This window comes from Lepisosteus oculatus, chromosome 5 (assembly GCF_040954835.1).
Source record: "Lepisosteus oculatus isolate fLepOcu1 chromosome 5, fLepOcu1.hap2, whole genome shotgun sequence".
NCBI lineage: Eukaryota > Metazoa > Chordata > Actinopteri > Semionotiformes > Lepisosteidae > Lepisosteus > Lepisosteus oculatus.
The window spans coordinates 38853104-38874310 of record NC_090700.1 but is presented as its reverse complement, the minus strand read 5'-3'; the positions used below and the strand labels follow the sequence as shown (position 1 = coordinate 38874310).

Here is a 21207-nt window from a genome sequence, read left to right as displayed (position 1 = left end):
TTGTGGATCTCATACAACTCGGGGACCTCAAGGATAGCACTGGTTGGGAACTGGCCAGCGTAGTTAATGAATTCTGAAAAGACTGAATACTGCACAAGCATTCAAAATGCTCAAAGGCACTGACAAATTCAACCCAGGAGACCTCTACAGAATCGTCAGTAAAACATGAACCAGAGGGAACATGTAGAAACTATGTCAAAGTGCCTTGAGAACAAGAGGCACTAAGGGTTGTGGGAGTGTGGAACAAGATACCCAGCAATGTTGATGTGACCCAAAATGTAAGATGTGTTTGAACAGCATTTTGCTAGCATATCGTAGCTTTAAAAAGCATGTGCTACCACCTAGCTCTTTACTCCAGGGTAATGCTCTGGTGTGGTGTGCCTTCTGTGTGGAGGGTGCATGTTCTCCCCTATTCCTCAGGTGCTTTGGTTTGCTCCCATCTTCCAGACACATGTGGGTCAGGTTAACTGATGTCTCTAAATTGTCTGTGAATTTTGTTCTTGTCTGGAGTGTCGTCCCACCTTGTGCTATATGCTTCCAAGATAGGCTTTGTGTTGCCAAAGCTATTACCAGGGATGAGTGGTGTGCTGATAATGGTGGGTGACTATTTCACAGCCTGTCCAGATCCTCCTCCACTGAATTTTCAGTCACGTGATGATTTTGTGTGTGGCTGGGGCAATGCAGACTCTGTAATTCTGAGGCTCATGCGTCCCCTTGGCTTTGGTTAGATGCATTTTTCATTGTTTCATTCTCAAGGTCCATTGTACTGCCATGCAGGTGGTGAGAATTTATATTGTGCATGCATTTCCAGAGCCATCATGCTGTAAAGAATATTTAATAATAATAATAATTGCTTACTTATATAGCGCTTTTCTGGACACTCCACTCAAAGCGCTTTACAGGTAATGGGGACTCCCCTTCACCACCACCAATGTGTAGCCCCACCTGGATGATGCGACAGCAGCCATAGTGCGCCAGAACGCTCACCACACACCAGCTCTCAGTGGGGAGGAGAGCAGAGTAATGAAGCCAGTTCATAGATTCATAGATATTTACAGGATGCGCACAGTTTACAGAACAACAGCGGGTAGACAGTCAAGAGGATACTGGTCAGTGTTTTTTTTTTATTTATTGGTTTCCTGCTGGCAATTAACCAGCCTTCTTCTCATTTTACACAGGTGCTCAGACCCCATGCTCCGCCTAAGGACCCCGTAGTGCCCCCTGCTGGTTTTGCCCTTCCTGTGCGCTCTGTGCCTTCTGCCGCAGTGGCGCCCTCGGCAGGAACATGTCGGCAGCACAGACGCAGAACGACAGCGAGCAGCGCTGGGGCTGCCTGGAGTCGCTGGGGCTCAGTCCCCGAGAGCTGGTCCTGGCCGAGGCTCTGCAGATGGAGTATGACGCCCTCTCCAGGCTGAAGCAGGACAAGACGCCCTCTGGGAGGGGTGTGGGTCAAGGAGGAAAGGTCATGTGCAGTGATAGGCAGAGCCTTAACAACAGCCAAGCTGGAGACAGGGCAAACCTCATCGGGAGACTCTCGGGCTCAGATCCCAGCCTTAACCTGGAGCCCAGCGTCTCCAACCCCTCCCGCGCCAACCTGGAGCCCCGCTGCTACAGCAAGGAGCCCCTCTATATCTTGGACAGACCTGTAAAGGGGGACTTTGGGGGGTCATCCCTCCTGCTCCCCAAAAACTTCATCCCGCCTGATGACCCCCCACCAGCCGTGCCCCCCCGGAACCCGCGCCCGACGGACGCGTTCCAGGACCGGCGCAGCACAACCCTGCGTGACGTTAACCTTTTCACCCCCGAAGTAGACACCCCGAAGCTGCCCAGTGAGGAGAGGGACCCGCTGTGGAACTATGAAGACCTGAACAAGGCACTGACGAGGCTCAACGAGGATTGGGCGGCGCCCCGGGGTCGCAGGGGTGGCGGGGAGATATCGGGGAAGCCCGTCGCCCGCAGTAAAACCCTGCCCCCCCAGGTACCCCCCCGGACCTACCTGCCAGCTCCCAGAAGCCACAAGAACCAGCGCAGGGTTTCGGCAGACCCAGTAAGAGTACGTGACGCCTACCCTCCCCTTCCCTTGGGCCAGACTCACGCATGAAACACTCCGGGTTGTCTGTGAGCGTGTCTGGTGCTTGAGCTGGCCTTGCGTGAGCCGCAACAGCAGCGTTTTTATCGTTTCTTGTTTCTTAACTTGTTGATCTCGTCTGGTCAGAGTAGTCGGTTTCTGTCTCGGTTTGCTGAAAGAAACAGTTGGGCTGGATATTTTAGCTGTTGCCTCAGTCGCCTTGATTTCCCTTTGTGAAGTTTTCTCACTGAGATGTTTGAGGATGTGGTGGTCGATTTTCACTGTGGTGGTGACGGGTTCTCTAGTTTAAACTGATCCCCTTACTTCACAGCTCAGCAACATACGTTTAGGTTTAGTCAGTGTGACGTACATGAACAGCCTGCAGGGGGGGGATCAGAATCTGGCTGTGGGGAGGATGTGGTTTTGCTAAGGCAGTACCTGACGCTGCGGCGGGAAGCAGAGTTCCCGCGAATCAGCCTGCCCCTCTCTCTCTCTCTTCCTCCCGCAGGTCTCCCTGGCCTCGCGGTCCAACGGGTTCAGCTACGAGCTCTTCCAGGTGTCGGAGGAGAGGGATGAGGAAGTGGCGGCCTTCTGCCACATGCTTGACGTGTGAGTCTGTCTGCCCGCCGGCCGTCCATCTGCCCGTCCGCCGGTCTCTGACGAGGAAACTGCAGTTTTTTGGAGGAGGGGGTTTTATGATGGGGTACCCTACACTGCTCCTTCGAGGCCTGAAACCAGAAGGGCTGTTGTAGCTCTTTAAGTTATCAACATATTACGAGTCTATGGTTTATGGCCATGGAGATGGGTCCATGAAAATTGGTCTGTCTAAACTTCAACTGGATTAAGGGACTCAGAATGCAGGTAATGGCTAGTCACATTAAGCCAATAATAACCAAACTATTCCAAGCTGTACAAGTGCTTTACGATCCTCGGCTCTTATCTTGCACCAGAGATAATCCCGACGCCCAGCAGGGACTTTGCTCATTTCGGGTTGCTCCCGTCTCCGCTGCTCGGCTCACCCGTGTGCGGCGCTTGTGATTGCAGGCTGCGGTCCGCCTACCCCTGCAGTGACCGCTCCAGGAACCCTGGCTTCGTGTGGAGTCCCTCTGTCCAGCAGGAGGAGCTGCAGTCCGGCCTCGGCGTCAGCATGAAAGTGACCGTGGCGAGCGACCTCTTCAGAGAGCCCCTCACCTTCACCTGCGACGGTCAGTTCAAGCCGGTCGGGTTTCTCTGCTTCTCAGAAACGGTAGTGGCAGGTTGAGGTAGTCTCTGGTGTTATCAGTGAATCAGGATTTGAGCTCTTTTAATTGCACGAACGGCTCGCAGCACGGAGAGGTTTAAACCAGAATGAAGTGTGAAACTGTATAATCACGGTCAATGTTCTCTTGAGGATTATTTCCACGTTGGAGGCACTCTCTGCGGTTTCCTCTCGGCTCCGAGGCGCCTCGTCTTGAGAAGCAGGCGGGTATCTGGGCTCTGCAGCTGCAGCGAGCTCTAGATCAGCAGCCGCCTCTCCGAGCCCTGCTGTGTTTTTTGGGGAAATTCCGTGAGCGATTCGGCAGATTGCTGCATCAGAGATGTGAACAATGTGCAGCACGAAAGCGTTTCTCAGAAAAATGTCTGTTTTCTGAGTTAAAAGCCATGAAATGGGTACAAGTCTGAGGGTGGGGTAACTTTCTGCTTTCCTGTGTTGGCCTGTATGTACGCTTGCACTGACATAGCAACATTTTTTAAATCGTCTTTCTCCAACTCTTGACTGGGAACTAAATGCCTGTCAAGCAGTTGAACGTTCCTTCCTCCATTCCTGATATAGACAGCTTGCACGCTTACCTCAATAATCACCGGAAGAGCACATGGAAAGATTGGTTGGAAAAGGTTGTCTGTCAATCTCTGAGGAAAAACTCAGAGCGCTGCCGTACTGCATTGGAATGAGATGCAGGTCTTTAGAAGTTGCTAATCTGTCATGCTCTTGAACCAAACAGTCTATAAAATACTGTTTCTCTTCAGTCAGGTTGCACCTGAAATATTGGCAGTATTCTGGATGTTTTTCAGGAGAAGATGTGAGGGTTCAGGAAACTTTTGGAACATTTCTGAGAAAAGGGAATTCAAGGCAAAAAACCAGAACTTCTTTAGAGAACTTTTTTCAAACATCATCAAAACCACAGCCAACAATAACCCATTCCTGACCTGTTCTTTCTAGCTTGGGTCTTGTAATCCATTGTGTTTTCTTGGTACAACTGGAGATTCAACAGTGAGTGTACAGTACCTCAGCTGTAATGGTTTTGATTTCAGTTCTCTGTTTGGGAAAGTTCTGTACGTTTGTTTTCAGCACTTAAAAAGGTCAGATGGGATTTGAAATTTATATCACTCTTATTTCGATTTCTGAGTTTAAGAACTGACCTAATTTGTGTGTGCTGCCTGGAATTCAACTAACTGCAGAAGAATAAATTTATTATGGATGTGTTAGATGTATTACCACACCCACCATGAGTGTGTCTGATACTGACACTCTCACCAGCAGGTCTAATACAGTGTTCACCATCAGTTCATCAAATAGTAAGAGCTATTTAGTCAGAACTAAGTTGAGGAGAAGGCTGGGTAATGTTTAGTGCTGAAACTGCTCCCTCACAATAGACTGCTTCTGATACTCAGGACTGACTGAAGGAACAAGTTTAAAGTCTAAACAGCAAGCAAAGCAGTTAAGTCATCAATTAGCGGTGGAGACGTAGAGCTCAGCTGGAATAAACATGACCAGAAGCAGAGATCCTCCCTGACCAGGGCTGGGAACCGTGGCTCTAATGTGTTAGGAATTAATTTTCTGTCCACTCTCCTCTGAAAGCTACACAAGTTGGCTTGCAAAGAAGCAAAGGTTTGATTACAAGGCCAAGCCCAAACTGAATCACAGGCCCCTCTCTCCCCCTAGATTTCCTTTGCTTTTATTGAGGATATTACACAATCCCTCCTATTATGTTAAGTATGAAAGAAAGAACAATAATTGAAATTGAAATTCACCTCATTATCTACTGTTTTCCAGATTTCTTTGCAAAAGCTCAGTTGTGTTATTTCCTCATCTCTCCTCGGAGTTCTCCCTCTGCGCCACGCAGAGCAATGACAACATCATTAATAAAGTGTGCTGCCACAATGGAAAACGTCTTGGTACAGTCAAGACTTTTGAGTGCTTAGCCCAGGGAAGTGCGTCATTGGGACTGTTCACTCTGTGGCTTAAATAAAAACGCACCCCTCCCTTATTTCTCCCCTAGCTACTGATTGAGGAGATAATATTGTTTTGATGCCTGAACACCTGTTTGAGCAAGAGGCTTTCCTTCTGATTTTTGCCACATTGCCAGGGATCTCTGTACAGCAGAACAGAGCCCATCTCTCTCTGTTGGGTTTCTAGCGGAACAATGATCTGTGAATTCCATCAAGCCGCTTCCTAAGGGATCCTATAAAACTGGCTTCTACCTCTGTGTTTTGAAATGTCACCTGCGATGTGCTCTGAGTGCTTCTAAGCTAGTCTGCACATGTGTGCCAAAGCTCTTGTATTCCATCCAGCCATCATAAGAAAGCTTCTTGTTCCTGACAGGGGTCAGGGCACCCCGGAACCTATCCTAGATGCGGGACCTGTACAGCCCAGAAAGCAACTTTTTAATCGTGTCCTTCAGGAGGTAGTGTTCTCTGTTCCTTGGTTTGCTGCCAGGGTAGACCGTGCTCACTGGGACTGCTCAGAGATGCCAATTAACCCCACTAGATGTACATGGGAGAACGTGCAAACTCCGCACAGAAGATGTCCCGGTCGATACTCAAACCAAGAACTCAAGAACTTTCAGGCAGGCTGCCGTGCCACCGTGCTGCCTGTGTCCTTGAATTGAGCAGTTAATCCCATCAGCACCGCCTCTCCTGTCCCACGTCCTCAAGACTCTCTCTGTCTGCAGGCTCCTCCACGGTCGACCTGCTGATATACCAGACGCTGTGCTATGCTCACGATGACCTGGACCTGATCGACGTGGAGGAGTATGTGCTGAAGGTGTGCGGCCTGGAGGAGTACTTGCAGAAGTAAGTGCATCGCCCCTCCTCGTTTCTCCTGGCCGGGGGACATCCCAGATCCAGCGCTGGTAGCTGGCGTGAAAGATGAATGTGTATTTCAGGCAGAACAAAATCCTTCAGGTGTTCCTAAGCGTTTTTAATTTTTGTTTTGGGTTCTGCGTCCATGCCAGTGCCCGACTGTCATCACAGCCTGGTAGTAGCTGGTTGCTCACTGTACTGCCCAGAAAGCAGCTTTTAATCATGACAGTCGGGGGCTTGCTGGTAGTGCCTCTGTGTTCTGGACTTGACACTAAAGCTGGAAACATGTCCATACTGTGAGGACGTGAACGAGTGCTCAATCCTTTGCTGACTCTGATTGAAAGAGAAGCCAGCTCTATACGTTTTGTTCAAAAAGCATTCCTTTTTTCTGACTGTGTCTCAGACCACAGAGCGTGCTACTTGAATGCTGTACCATATCTGTGTATATCTATAAGCAAATGTGTGTCTTGATATGGTATTCACATAATTAGATTCCCAGACGGGCACTCTTAGCAATAGTTTGGCACTCAGCACAATGCTCATGATTGGTCTATTTTCCTGCAGTTTCTTTCTTAACCACGCTCAAGACGGTTTTTTCCTTTGCCGCGCAGTTCATAACCGCACAGTCAGCTGTTAGTTCTGGCACGGCGCGCAGCAACTGTTGGCATGCAGCAACACTGCACCGTGCCAGAGCACCCCCCCCCCTCCCACCAGCCTCAGTGGCTGGACACAGGCCTCTGTGCTTCAAGACACCAGCCCTGATTGAAGTGCTCCAAGCCCCTCTATTGTGGTTTTGTGGTTCAGTGATACAGGAAATCTGGCTGTGAACTGGTAGCCGCTTACAGACGGTCCTCAGTCAGAAGACGGCTCACGGGTTAGAGAGGCGGTTTATGGGACAAACCAGACGACCACCAGCCCTGGGGCAGACTAGTCCCACCCCTTTGCTCTCCGTGTATCTGTCTGGGGTTTCTGATTTAGAGCAGCGTATCTTTTTAAGAGATGTGTTTAGCCGAATACTGTTTTTTGCTCCTTGCAAGAGAGAGTGGCAGGTAGTTAATGCTGTGCAGCTTTGCTGTTACAGTAGTTGCTTCAGTGACTTTAGGAAAACAAACTTATTAACAGGAAATTCGTTACAAATGCTGATGAATATATGCATAAATATGTATTGTTATTATTGATACTACTTTGAGTTTAAACGTATTATACTGCTTTGTAAAAAAGTATTTAACTGAAAGTCAAAAGTGCCATCAGATGAGAAAGATGATCATTCATGTTGGACTCTATGACCTGTGAGTTAAATAATGAAATGGCTTATCTATAAGGAGACATGGTTTAAATATTTGCACAATGAGTAGTCAAGGAAAAACTCATACAAGAGGATTACCTTTTGACCTTGTTTCACTTGTAGACTTACTCATGTATCCAAGACCTTGGAAGTCCATTTAAAGCCAGGAACAGAAGGCACTTCTTTAAACAAAGGATTGTGGGAGTATGGAACAAGTTACCCAGCACTAAAAATGTTGTTGAAGCTGATACCCTGTTTTCCCCAGATCAGTTAACTACCAACCAAGCTAAAAGGGTCGAATGGCCTGCTCATTACTAACAGTTCTTATGTACTGTACCTCAGTTATCCAGTGCTCACCTGTGTGACTGCGTAAAAATTTAACAAGTGCAATTTTAAGTCTTCTTTTGCCCTGCTAGTGATTGTAATTTGACAGGAAAGGAGGTGCAAACAGGGAGGAAAACTGTGTGTGTCTGTGGGTGTTGAGCGTAAAGAGAGTTGGGGTGTGTTCTGCCATTGCTGCCCTGTGCAGCTGGGCAACAGGAAATGTGGGTCCAGCAGATAAGTGAAAAGGTTGCCACAGGCTGTCAAAAGAGGGAGGGTCTTCCTGTGTTTAACGAGACTATTGTTCGCCCCCAGGTCAGTGCCAGCGAATGAACTGAAGCCATTCCGTTTTTAATAACCTCTTTTTCCACGTGTGCAATGCTTTGATTTCCTCTGTTTAAATGCTAACCTATCTAATTCTAGGTTTTCTCAGTAAAAGGGCCTCCCCTGTATAATCTCACCCTGCAAATAAAGTAGTAAAAATCCAGCCATTCCCAAGATAACCCATTTCATTGTACAGTTTACAAACATCTGTGCCCAAGGTGAGCTCTGACTTGTGATTAATGTCGGGATAGCACAGTGATCACTCACAGGCAAATTCAAGTGTATTTCTTCACTCAGAGACTGCATGCAAACGTGTGCAAATATTTTACTAGCTAGAAGAAAGAAAGATCATTTGTTGCTACCTGGTCCACTTGGAGCTCTTTATCTAATCGCTTTTATATGCCTGTGATATTTATTCTTAAACTACTCTTTAGGGCAACACACACTTCTGTGCAAAAGATGTAGACATTTTTGCTCTTTCACTTGGTGATTTTCCTTATTTATATGCAGAAATGGTGAAATGTCTGAACCATTTTGTTTTCAGATCTCAGTTAATACGTAAAAATCCACACTTTGTTGAACAAAAAGTAGTCTTGTAGCATCTTGGATGTGCATACAGATCAGATGATATCGCCACAGAACTCCTGACTGTGGGTCGATACATTTAACTGGTAAATGTCGTGGATTGGGTACTCCTACACTCGGTTTCTTCTCACACAGACTAATCTGTATTATTCCATCCATACATATTCTAACTGCTTCTTCCAATTCGGAGTCGCAGGGGAGCCGGACCCTGTCCTGGCAAACAGTGAGTGCAAGGCAGGGTACACTCTGGACGGGACACCAGCCCACCTTAGGATAATCTCATAGACATCAACATGCACACACTCACATCAGGGCCCATTTTCCCAGAAGCCAGTAAACTTACCAGTATGTCTTTGGTCTGTGGGAGGAAGCTGGAGTACCTAGGGGTACATGGGGAAAACATCCAAACTCCACACAGATAGCACCCCAGGTCCAGAATTGAACCCAGGACCCTAGCACTGAGAGGCAGCAATGCTAACCACTGTGCTTACACGCCGCCCCAGCTGCATTATTGACATAAGTTAGTATAGTAAGTTATCACAGCAGTAGAAAATGCTGTTTTTTTGCATATATATTAAGTGAAATGGTTAATATAAATGGCTGCTGGTTCATCACACTTGGGTCTTGGGCATTGCATGTAATCCTCCCCATGTCTCCATGGGTTTTCAGTTGGTGTTTCCATAGTCCAAAACATGTTGTCTTGCTTAACTGACACCCACTAAATGTCCCCAGTTGGAGTGGTGTATGGGATGCATTGGATGAAGATATTCTTGGAATTGAAAGTGTACATACTGTATTTAGCAGTATGTACAGTGAATATCTTTATATGACATAATTTGGTGAATTCCTAGCAGTCTAAGCTCTCTGATAGACTCAGGACGTATGAAGGACTTGATTCTCCTTATGATTTACACTCTTCTGATCTTGACCTTTGACCTCTGTCCCTGAGGTCCACAGTTATCATCATCTGTGTTGGCCAAGGAGTACATTTCTTCTGTGGGCTATGGAAGCCTTCAGTGTTGTGTCTAAAGATGTTATATTATTTAAAGCTGCATTTCATTAAAGTTGAGACTACGTATACTGTATGTTGCGTACCTGTGATTAATACCAAATGCATCACCTTTTGATTCTACCCACAGAGCTTAATAAATACAGTGTATTATTATTATTCTATAGCATTCAGATGGCCATGTCAGGTATGCTTAATTGCTCAAGCAACATGGGTGTAACTGGGGAGCCACATGAGAGGATTTGGGTCCCTTTGTCTTCATTTTTTTATTTCAATTGGCCTTGTGTTGTCTTTCAGCAATCAGCCCCTGGCTAGCCTGGAGTACATTCAGCAGTGTCACAAGTTTGACTGGGAGATCCGTCTCTACCTGACCAGGAGGGGTTCATTGAGCCGAGAGCTGACCAGGACGGTACGGGATGGGACCTGTGAGGGCTGGGAGGTAGAAGGAAAGGGGCGGGAAACCATGCAGGGAATACTGTTGCTTTTATAAAGGACAGTCCTGTACGGAGGGAGAGGAAAGCAGTTGGGTTCTAAAGGCCAGGGCTGTGCGATGGTGTAAAGGTCCACATACCTGTGGGATCTGCGGTAGTGTGAGTGTACAGTAGTACATAGATCAGCTCTTTGGCAAGAGTGGACTTTGTTTGAACAGTTGGTTTGACTTAAAGGCTGGGGTGGAAGTGTGGTTTTGTGGCTTCAGGTCTTTAGCTTGAAGGAGGGAAAGTGGTCAAATTATTAGAGCTGAAGGTCAAAGAAATGGACAAGCAGCTTAGAGTCAAGACCTCATACAGACATATGACATGAGAGAAATGTCGCCCACTGTGTGTAAATTAAGACGTATGGACGGTATTTTAGTAGGTAAGAAAAAGTTATTTTTCTGTTACCCGTAGGAGGAAGATGATGAAAGTTCCTCCACAATGAATCAGAACATCCTGCTGCAGGAGCGACCGTTCAGACAGACTGTGACCAGGTGAGAGGGGCAAAGACCAGGTCCCACCACATGCTCGTTCACATCGATGGCAGGACAGGCTGTTGTTGCTCCCTATGAAAAGGTCCCTATGTTCTGCTGGAGGCAGTTTTCACAGGAGCCCACTTTTGTCTTTCGTTATTGTCAGAGAGTCCTGTCATCAGAAAGGTGTGTATCGACTGCAGGAATGTAGTTTCACTGAATCCGAAGGGGAGCATTTTTTGCACACAGTAAAAAGAAGGGTTTGAAAGCTCACAGGCTTGTCTGTGTTTTGAGTTGCATGAGTTGCTGTGGACAAGATCCACAGGGTAGCCAGCTGACCCACTTTCATGTGTTTGGCAGGGAGGCTCTGACGCTGCTCCTGGACACTTTCCACAATGAGGCAGAGTGCTTCATCCTGGCAGAGGTACCTTTGCCGCTGTCTCGTCCTTTGTCTGGTTGACAGCTCAAAATGGGTTTGTGTATCTCTTAGGCTCCTTCTGCTGTTCTCAAATACAGACCCATTCACATTGATGCAGAAAGGAAAAACTGCAGTGTTTCTAGACATTCCTAGTGTGTTCTGTGTTCTGAGTGCAGTTGCTGACTGCTACACAGGAATGTGTGGAAAAATAAAAAACAGATGTTTTCTGTGCATCTTGATTCCTGACAAAGCTATTAGGTTTTTTTCCTAGATGTCTTGTTTTTTTCCTTGCAGCGAGCAGCATTGTAGGTTGTAGGTTGTTCAATGCATAAACCAGGGTCCAGTACTCCTGGTCCTGTAGCAATGTTTTGTCTGTTCTTTCCCAATTCAGTTGTCCCAGATCTGTGACCCAGCTGTTTAGTTACAGTTTTATTGTAGGCACCATTCCTTCATTCAGCCTGAACTCTGGCTCCCTGTGCAGGTGGACCTGCCTCTGCGTGTGGAGCGCCTCGTCCAGTCTGTCAAGGCTCTGTGCAGCTCGCTGGCAGCAGTGGAGACCCCTGACATCACCAGCGCACTGAACCTGCTCCCCGCCTGCCCCTGCCGCCTGCAGCCCCGAGTCCAGAAGGTAGGGGGTTCTCTGGCGACACCTGTGCACTCCCCCCTGTGTGGACGAGCCCTGCCCAGACGAGTCCAGTTCCCGTGCTTGACAGCACTTGCCGGTGCTGACTGGAGGAGCAGCCTGCCTGTCTCTTGCTGATGTCACCGCAAGCCTGCAGGAGCTGCTGTTGCTCCCTGAACAAAGAGAACCCTGTCCCATTAATCCCATGCCTGTCCCGGCTGGGAGCACAAAGCTGGGGATGCCCTGTGGTGCTCAGCTTGTGACATCACCCAGGACCCTGGGAAGTGCTGATTTACAGTCTTCTGGTCTCCTGTCTGACATGGGTAACATGGTTCACATCAGCCTAACTGTTCTCAGGATAATCAGTCCTCTTCCTTGACTTCTACAAGGTCTGTTGCAATACTTAAGAGTCCTTGTTTTGCTCAGACAGTTTTTTGATTTGTGCATCCCTTTAACGAAGGGAACCTTCATATTCTAATCCCATCAGAAAATCCCTGTTTACCGTGCTGTCAATGTTTTCCCATACCATACAGCTTTTGCCATAATAACTTTAACTAAAAAACAGAACAGCATACAATGTGACTTCTGTTCTTTCTCTGTTGGGGCGCAGATTGATTAGTTCGGTCATCTTGGGCTGTTCTGTTCTCACTATGAGACATGCCTACCAAAAACAACATTGATGCTGTTTCTTGGCCTTGTAATGAGACCATACATGCTCTTGCATTTTTAGAAAAAGCCAGTGACTGAAATACCAATCTCTTGTTCCTGTTTCTTTTAAAATAGAACTTCAGCTTACCACAGCCTTTTCTCTTTTAAGTACATGTATCTGCTTTTGTGATTTTGGGAAGGTTTGATATTGGCTGTTCCCCTTCAGTCAGTGCGGTCTGTCTCTCTCTCTCGAACAGGATATGACAGTGCTGGTGAAGAGAGAGTACCGAGGTAGAGTACCCCTCCATCTTCTTTCCTTCCTGCTCCCTTTACTGATAACCAATGAGGAAAACTAATGTCCGGGAAGAAGCTCTCAAGAAGCTCGAGGCTCCTGCCAAGAGGTTCCCGATGTGTGTGTGCAAAACGGGGTTGGGAGTAAAGATCTTTGTCTCTGGGCCAGAGGATGTTGGGAGTCCAGGATTCTGAGAAACAGAGAGGGATGTTTTCTTCCTTTGCCAGGATGTCGACTATTTCAGCTTCTGAAAATCAGGGGGACAATGCTGACTTCAGTCCCCTTCAAATAGGATGAAAACTGACAACAACAACAACAGCGACAAACTAAACGCAAAGCCGAATGAAATCCCTTGAAGCCTAAAAAACAGGATGGGCTGAATAGATGGTTTGCTTGTCTGTAATCTTATTTAACAGCTTTAAGCTTTCTTTCCTTTTACTATACTTACTATTCACTCTAGCAGAGTTTCCCATGATGCCTTACCATGCCTCTCCAGTCTGTTTACCATGACATCAGTGTTTTTTTACAACTTACAGGTTTTCCATAATATCCTTTCCTAAAGGCCAGGGCCCCATTTAAATACAATGCCCAAGTACTTATCTGAAGCCTTCAGTTCAGAGCCTTTTACTCGTAAATGTTGTTTACGAGTAAAAGGCTCTGAACTGAATACTCTTGTATACAATACAAGAGTATTGTATTGTATGTATTGTACTATTAGTATATAATTCGTTACACTGTGGCTGTGTTGTGTGTGTTAAGCTGCTGTTGCACTGCAATTTCCCTCACGGGATCAATAAAGTATCTATCTATCTTGTCAGTGTGTCCAGCTGGCACTTGGAGTGAAGTTTAACGGGTCGGTTTTGATGGCTTATTTTTCCAGAAAGAGTGGTGGAGTCCCTCACAGCTTCTGTTCTGGACCTGGTGGAGCTGTACTGCAGCACGTTCAACGCCAACTTCCACACCACGCTGCAGAGCAGCCGCCCCACCGCGCCCGTGCAGGAGGCGGGGCACGTGACCAGCCTGCTCTCGTTCAGCGTCTACGCCGCTCACCGCGTCCCCATCTCCTGGGCCGCCAGGTACCACCCGCAGGGGGCAGGGTCACCAAACCCGCCGGGCTGGGCTGTTACTGAGCTAATGGTCTTCAAGGATATGGAGAATGCTTTTTCGTGTGCTTCAAAACAAAGTCCCCGCATTTCCACAGTTTTTTCCATTCACCCACAAAACAGAAGCACTTTTTAGCAGAAAGGGTTGTGGGAATCTCTAACAAGCTAAGTGTTTATCAGTTCTAATTTTGCCTTTTTTTTCCCAGGAAATGGCTTGATGAGATTCAGATCAATTAGCCACTAATTCAAGAACCTTTCTTATCTTCTTACATATAAATCTTTGAATCGCATTGTAGTTGCATCTGAGATTTACTTAAACACTTTTATGCACCTGTTTTACTTTATAAACATGTATGCTGGGCTGTTAAGGACCAGTAGTGCCATAAATTAATTTTAGTTTAGAAACACCCACTGAGAACAGACAGTTACTGTAAGTTTCGTCATTTATCTTGCTGCGGTGGTAGTAAGATTGTTCTGTGATAGCACCCTGGGACAGGGATTCTTATTTATTTCTTCATTTCTTTCTGTATTCTGAATGGGCAAGTGATGGAGGGAATTCTGCAGTGCCCTCAACTTGCAGCCCGTATTATTGAAATGTGCACCCTGCCGTTGGAGAAAACAAAACAAAACAGTCTTTCTGAGTGCAATAAATTCTACACAGATTCAATGGCAAAAAAAAAAAACTTAAACCTCCTGGCACAAGACGTAGTGAGGCGGGAATCTTTAAAATGACTGCAGCTGTCACTTTACCAGCTCACACACGCTGGATCATTGTGTGTGTGGTATGTGAACTGCGTCTGAGAATTGCAAACAAATTAAATCAGTGCTTGAAACAGTGAAGCGTCATTGCCGACTGTGACTTCATACTGGTGCACACATACCTGCACAGACACATGACATCCCACTCATTGGCCTCAATGTTCCCCTCCCAGGTTGGCTGAAGGCTTCGGCCCCACAGTAGCTTTCCCCCCACAGTGCTGTGCATGGTTGGGCCCCCCCTCATCTCATCCCTGTTCCCTGGGGAGCCTGGCCCAGCCCACCGACCCCTGTTGACCCGGCCATTGTTCCCTTCTGAAATGGAGGCTGATTGATGATTGGTGCCTGACAAAGAAAGCAGCCTGGGAACCCCGTGTGCCCTTTGACCCCGCCCAGGCTGGGAGAGCGGCTGGCTGGTCGCTAGGCACCTGTCCGCTGGGGGTTGGAGGGCAGGATCTGTGTCGCATGCCATCTGCCCGTCTGCGGACTGGGGTCTCCTGGGGGGGTAGTGACGGCGCAGGGAGGAGGAAGGGGTGAAGGCAGGCTCATTGATCGCACATCCCCTGATAGTCACAGAGGCCTCCAATTTATTTGATTAGCTCTTTTCTGATTGTGGCGTTTCAAGTATTTTCAGACAGTTGCTCACCAGGGCTACGACAGTCTCTGTTTCTGGACTGTAAAATCTCCGGGATAGAGCAGAACTGACAGCTTTGCATTTTTTTAATTTATGGCAATTATTTAATTGCAGATGCTGAAATTTCCCCAAACTGTCTCCCTTTTGATTTGTGTTGTGAATTAAAGTCACAAAAACAAAGAAATGAAGTGCAACAATGTCTGTATTGAGGAGGTCTAGTCTTGGAAATTGTTCAGTTTCTGAGCTGCCAGTGAAACAACCTGCACGTTCACATCCACGCTGCAAGTACTGGTCCTTATTAAACTCTGTCTCTCTCTCACAGCTACGAGGGCTTCTTCCTGTCCTGCTCTCTGACACATGGCATGGAGGAGCTCTGTGCCCCTCAGCACACCAGCAAACAGTCCGTCAGCAAGTACCTGTTTCACCTGGTGGTCTGGGACCAGAGGTCAGTCTCACTGGGGTCCTGCGGGATGACTAGAGGGAAACATTCAGGTCCTTTGGCTGACTCTCAAACTGAGCCTGGGATTCCTCAGACCCTGAGGTGTTCTTCAAAGTACATCTAGTATTGCTCTTAAAGTGCCTGAAGGGAAACTCGTTTTGTTACTTGTCTTTATGATGTCTTTTTACGATGAATGTGAATTTTAGATGACTGCGTCATACAGAACCTTTGGCAAGTTTCTTACTCGTTTTATACTTTCTCAAGAAGTATGAGGTTGAAGCATTAAAAAAATAGAAGATTAACAAAAGCAGGGCTGTTTATTATTAAGTTTAGTTGATTCAAGTGAAAAAATATTTAAAATCCTCATTCAAATGCAAACTCAAAACCTTATTCTTCAGGAAGACTTTTTTTTAAATTGGTGTCTGTCTGCTCCTGGCATCTTCTATTATTTGATTTGATGTAATTTGGGCATGTTTCTGTGAAGTCTATGGGGATTATAGTGTTTCTGAGTAGAAGCGGTTCTAGGCTTATTTCTGAAGGTGATCATGGTGTTAGGGACCCGTGTTGGTGAGTGTGCTTGCGGGCGTCAGGGAACATGTCATTTCAAGTGACAGTCCGCTCTTGACAACAGGACTCTGTGTCAGAATAACATCCGGTGACTTTTCAAACATTCCTTCCAGCTTGTGGTCGCCACGTCCTGTATTTAACTTATTGTTTGTAACGGGACTTTTGAAGCCCATTGTTTTTGATATTTTTAGCCCCTTTTCCTGCGTGACTTATCAGAAGTGGAAGCGATGCTGCCTAGTTTAGGGCTAAAATGCACTTCAGATCTGTTGGGTTTGTGATATATTGTCCTAACAGGCACTTCCAGTTAAAAATGTTATTGTTGAACCCACTGAGCAGTTGATGATGATTGTTATTCATAATAATAATCATCATTATTATTGCAGTAGCCAGAGCCTATCTCAACGAGCAACAGACGTCAGTTCATTGCAGGGCACACACAAACGTGCACCAAGGTCAGTTTTCCCAGAAGCCAATTAACCTACCAGTGTGTGTTGGGAGTGTGGGAAGAGACCGTAGCATCTGGAAGAAACCCACATGGACACAGGGCGAATACAAAAACTCCGTACAGATAGCAGCCCAGGATTTGAACCGAGGGCCTCAGGTCCGTGAGGCAGATGGGCTAACCACTGTGCTTTGTGCTGCCTCAATAATAACAGTAGTAATAATCATCGTGACCAAAAGAAGAACAGAGCTGTAGTTTGTTGGCTCATCAGTGGTACAGAAAGGCGGCGTTTGGTGTTTATGCATCAGGGGGCTCGTACTGGATCACTGTGCTTGAAAATGTGCTGGGGCCCTGACCAAAACAGGGAAAACAGTTTTCCCTCATGCAAGTTGCTCCCCCCTTTTATCCCTGTGGGGTAAGACGTGTGTCACTTGAACTTGCCTGGGATTGGGATGGGGTTATTTCTGAGGCCCTCTATTTCCAGGGGCAGATTATTTTGGGTGCGGTGTAAGGGGAGCTGGAGGGGCGTCTGCCTGCTGCACAGCCGTGTGCGTGTTTCAGCCGTCCACAGACACCAGGGTGTTAAAGCCCAGACAACTTTTTGGAACGGAAACATAAATGAACGCCGTTCTACAAACATCGGAGGCAGTTCTGAAATCCCACAAGCTCCTCACACCCCCTGAGACCTTGTGAGCAGCAGTCCACGCCTGGAGAGAGGTGGTTTGTCGGTTTGAGCTCTGTCCATGTGGGGTTGGCGATCATCCTTACAGACGACTGCGGGGGCAGAGAAGTTCCGAGTTCCAGATGATGTCTGACGTTTTGGACCCACGAACTAGACCCTAATAATAATCAAGTTTTCCCACCTCTGCGGATGAGCACCTGGTCTCGCTGTTTTTGTGCAGAGAAGCTTCCTTTTCCGGGCAGCTTCCTGAAGGAAGTCTGCAGTTCGCCCCGTGCCTGGGCTGCGGCAGCTGGATTGGGTCTTTGTTTGTGCTCGGGGAAACTCGGCCACGGGACACGCTGCCAGCCCTCGGATTGCCCTAGTTTGGCCAGGAATGCCGTTCCGGTTGTGATACTGCTTCGGGGAGAAGTAGCAGCGCATCGGTCCTAACACTGAGAGGTCTCAGATCCGCGTTGTCCGCGATCCTCGTTGTCCCAAGCCAGACCTCATGGCAGCCCCGCCCTTCTGTCCGTCTGTGTCGGCTTCTGGCTTCTGTCGTCCCAGTGGACAGAGGTAACCCCCTCTTCTCTGACCCGAGCCGGGGTGTGACAACCGGACTAGCTGTCAGGAAACAGCTGGCTGGGGTTGAAGAGTCAGAAAGCTGCACAGGCCTCAATGGCTGAGCGTGCCGCCTCGTCCACTGCAGCCTGTGGTCGTGTTCCAGTGACACGTGACAGACGCCCATGTCCGGCCTGCGCTGCTGTCCACTCCGAAGGTCTGGCAGCCTGTCCAGCTGCGGCGCCGCTGCTGCCTTCTTGGATCCCCGGTGGATGAGAGCACAGCTGTTTAAAACTTTAATTATTTCACTCTGTTCCTGCAGACATTGTGCCGTTGAATTAGGCCGGGATGCTGTGTGGGCTCTTGAGGGGCTCGGTCAGTACATGTGTAAGCTGGGCTGCACTGTCCCAATGTCTAGCCTGGGCTGTACTGAGTGGGCTTGAGCAGTGTTCTTGAGATCTTGTGTTCTTGAGTTGTTGTGCATCAGTCTGCTCTGACATTGGCCCTGTTGTCTGTGGGAGCAGCACCTATCCTCCAATCCTCACTAGCTCTCCTGCAGGGCTCTGTGGGACTATAATTGTAATTAATTGTGAGAGATGAGCCAGCCTTATTCACAGCAGACTTTTACAAATGTGACAAAAATGGTGACTCGCTGAATTTACACACTGAAGAGCTCAAAAATGTGAAAACAGCCACAAGACGTTCCTTTTTGTTTTGGCGATAGTTGATTTATATGCTGTTGAGCAATATTTAGCACTTGTCTATATATAGAATGTTTAACTTTTCCCAAAGTTTTTAAAAGTCACTGCACAGCAATTGGAACATGAAGTAGAACACATCGCAGGCTCCTTAGGTGAAAGACTTCCTTTCCCATCTGTGGGTCAGTCTTCACCGGCCAGCTGGCTGTGGTGCCTGGACATTCAGGTCTGCAGGGGCTGAACCAGCTGGAGATCACGGCTGCCATTCTAAGCACTTACCTCTCTGTCTGCGTCTTTAGGATCTGCTTCCCAGTGCAGATCAACCGGTTGCCGCGGGAGACGCAGCTGACGGTGACTCTGTACGCCATGCCGTTGCCTCCACCAGGGGGCGCCGAGGACAAGAACAAACAGCGTCGGACCGTGGAAGCCCTGGGTTGGGTCACTATGCCACTCTTCAATTTTCGACAGTGAGTCGCCTGCGGGCATCAGCGGGCTAGGGGCAGAACACGGAGTCTTGTAAAATTAAAACCCTTTACATATAAATACAGTGGAATTTGACTTTTTTCCCCACGGGACTCTATGAAGATGCGCCAGTGACACTCAATGAGCTTTGCTTCTTTCCCATGAATCCCATTTTTACCCAGTGCTTCTCTGATGGTGTAATCATGAGCACTGGCTTTAGCCAGGGCTTCCAAGGTCGTTTGCGTCTTCCTGGACAATGTTCTGCTGCGCTCTTGGAGTGATTTTGGCAGGATGACCAATCTCTTGGGAAGACTCACTATTGTCCAAAGTCTATAAAGATTAATAAAGACATAACTCTCTCTGGGACATTTTTCACTGTCCTGGTTTCCATGGCTTGACTGTGCCTGGAGTATGGCCATTATGTAATAGCTCTGTGTCCAGTGATTTAAGTGACCCTTCACATGTCCATCATGGCTGGTGGTCGTGATCATGGGAGCAATGAAACCGCTGCCTTCCACTCCCGCTCAACTGCTGTACTCATAAGCCACAGGCAGCTCCTTGTTCATGGGTGTGAGAGAAAGCAAAATCTTTGTGACACTGTAGGTGCGGGTGGAAGCACCGCACAGCTGGAAAAGCTACAGGATGACTATCCCTGACCTGTAGCCTATTGAGCTGTGTTTCAGATTGCTGATGGCGGAGCCAAGATCGTGTAGGTCAGACGTGATGTGATGAGTGAGAGGGACCTCTGCTCTTACCCCTCCTGTGCTCTGTTTGTATCTCTGCGCAGTGTGTTGACCTGTGGGAGGAAGTTGCTCGGTTTGTGGCCTTCGACCCCAGAAAGTGGAACCGCCCGTTCCAGCACCCCCAACTTCAGCCAGCCTGACAGCGTCATCCTGCAGGTAAGGCTGGGTCCCTTTTTGTGACCTCCCTCTATAGTGCTTTGCCTTACCTCATGAGTAGGGTGACGTGACTCAAAGCAGGAATGCATGCAAATGTGGGAAAAATAATACCCAAAATGGAAAAAATACTTCTATCCCCAAAAAATTCTAACAATGAAAAAAGTTAAGTCCAGTCTTGACCTATGCTGTACAGTTCTTAATGCAGCTAGGCAGAGCGTACCATAACCTTGTTACATAACAACAGAGAGTAAACTCACTTTGAGATTAGCATGGAAAACAGAGTCCTAGAGTTTAGTATGAGGCTTTCTCAGTCGGCTACAAATGAGTCAGACCAGTAGAAGCTTAAAATTCAGATGACATCTAAATTGCATCAAATTTAGCATCAGTGCCAAAATGCTAAAATTGCTAAGTTCTAGTCAGGACCCGAGCAACTTGAGTTCTTCAAATACTGCAAAACTGTTGACAACATTCTTAAAAACACCAACAAGTAAAGCATAACACCAATGATGTGTGTAGAGGATAAAAGCAATGTCTCTTCCTCAGCCAATCTGAGACTGACTGAGTCTGAGCAACATTTCTCAAATGCCAGTTTAAATGGAAAAGAACTCTAACATTCATGGCTATGGGGCTGGGTTGTACAATACAAAAAATGCAACAAGAAAAAGTCTTCAGCAGTAATACAGCCCTGGTTCTTTTTTCAGTTTGCCTTGGCAGACTAACGAGTCTAAGGGAAGCTGCCTATTATTTGAATTGATTGTGTGGTTTCCTGCAGCACTCACTTAATTAGGAGCTCTTTAATCTGGAGGTACTAAAGGCATCTTAGCGCAATTAGACATGTATCTTAACCCACCTCCTCACCTCCTCAGACAAAACATCCGGTGCCAATTCCACATCTGGCCTAGATTAGTTCCCTATCCCACCTCTGCTGTCCTGATTTTTTCTGCTCTCTATCTATCGACATCATTTTTCAGACCCTTTTTATTCTTCTCCCATCTTCTCTCATTTTGCTTTTTCTTCTGCATGTTGGAAATTTTTCCTCCCATGCATTCTTCTGACTCTGCATCCTCCTTGTTTCTCTCTTCCCTCCTTCCTTCCTCTCCTCTGTCCCTCCCTCTCTCTGTATGTCGATGTGGCGCAGTCTTTCGTGTGCAGTAAAGGCTCCATCTCTCTCGCACTCTGTTTCTGCATCCCTGTAGGACCAGATCTGCCTCCGACCCTTTGTTTCTATCTTCATTAATAAAATCACCCCTCTGAAACTGCTTTTTACACTCTTCTACACTTCACACTCCTCGTTTTCCTGCCTTGGAATTTGTCCTTTCATACCATTTACTTTGGCAAAACACTCAGATCATTTGCCATTTCATTCTTTCTAGTCCTTGGCTGTTTATCCTGAAGTATCAGTTTATCC

The 21207-nt window shown here is 47.3% G+C and overlaps 1 protein-coding gene across 2 annotated transcripts in view; it reads left to right on the top strand.

Annotated features, from left to right (window-relative positions):
* pik3c2b (phosphatidylinositol-4-phosphate 3-kinase, catalytic subunit type 2 beta) overlaps nt 1–21207 on the top strand; it is a 47350-nt gene that overhangs the window by 7332 nt on the left and 18811 nt on the right. Inside the window, exons 2-14 of one of the 2 annotated variants that reach the window (XM_006628457.3) lie at nt 1179–2047; nt 2577–2677; nt 3113–3273; nt 6001–6121; nt 9952–10063; nt 10542–10621; nt 10961–11024; nt 11500–11646; nt 12546–12579; nt 13461–13656; nt 15396–15518; nt 18738–18905; nt 19688–19799. In XM_006628457.3, the coding sequence (XP_006628520.1) occupies nt 1286–2047; nt 2577–2677; nt 3113–3273; nt 6001–6121; nt 9952–10063; nt 10542–10621; nt 10961–11024; nt 11500–11646; nt 12546–12579; nt 13461–13656; nt 15396–15518; nt 18738–18905; nt 19688–19799 (2181 nt within the window). In that variant the 5' untranslated portion in view covers nt 1179–1285. Of the gene's footprint in view, nt 1–1178; nt 2054–2576; nt 2678–3112; nt 3274–6000; nt 6122–9951; nt 10064–10541; nt 10622–10960; nt 11025–11499; nt 11647–12545; nt 12580–13460; nt 13657–15395; nt 15519–18737; nt 18906–19687; nt 19800–21207 lie in introns of both variants that reach the window. The other variant, XM_015342728.2, reaches the window with a different exon arrangement.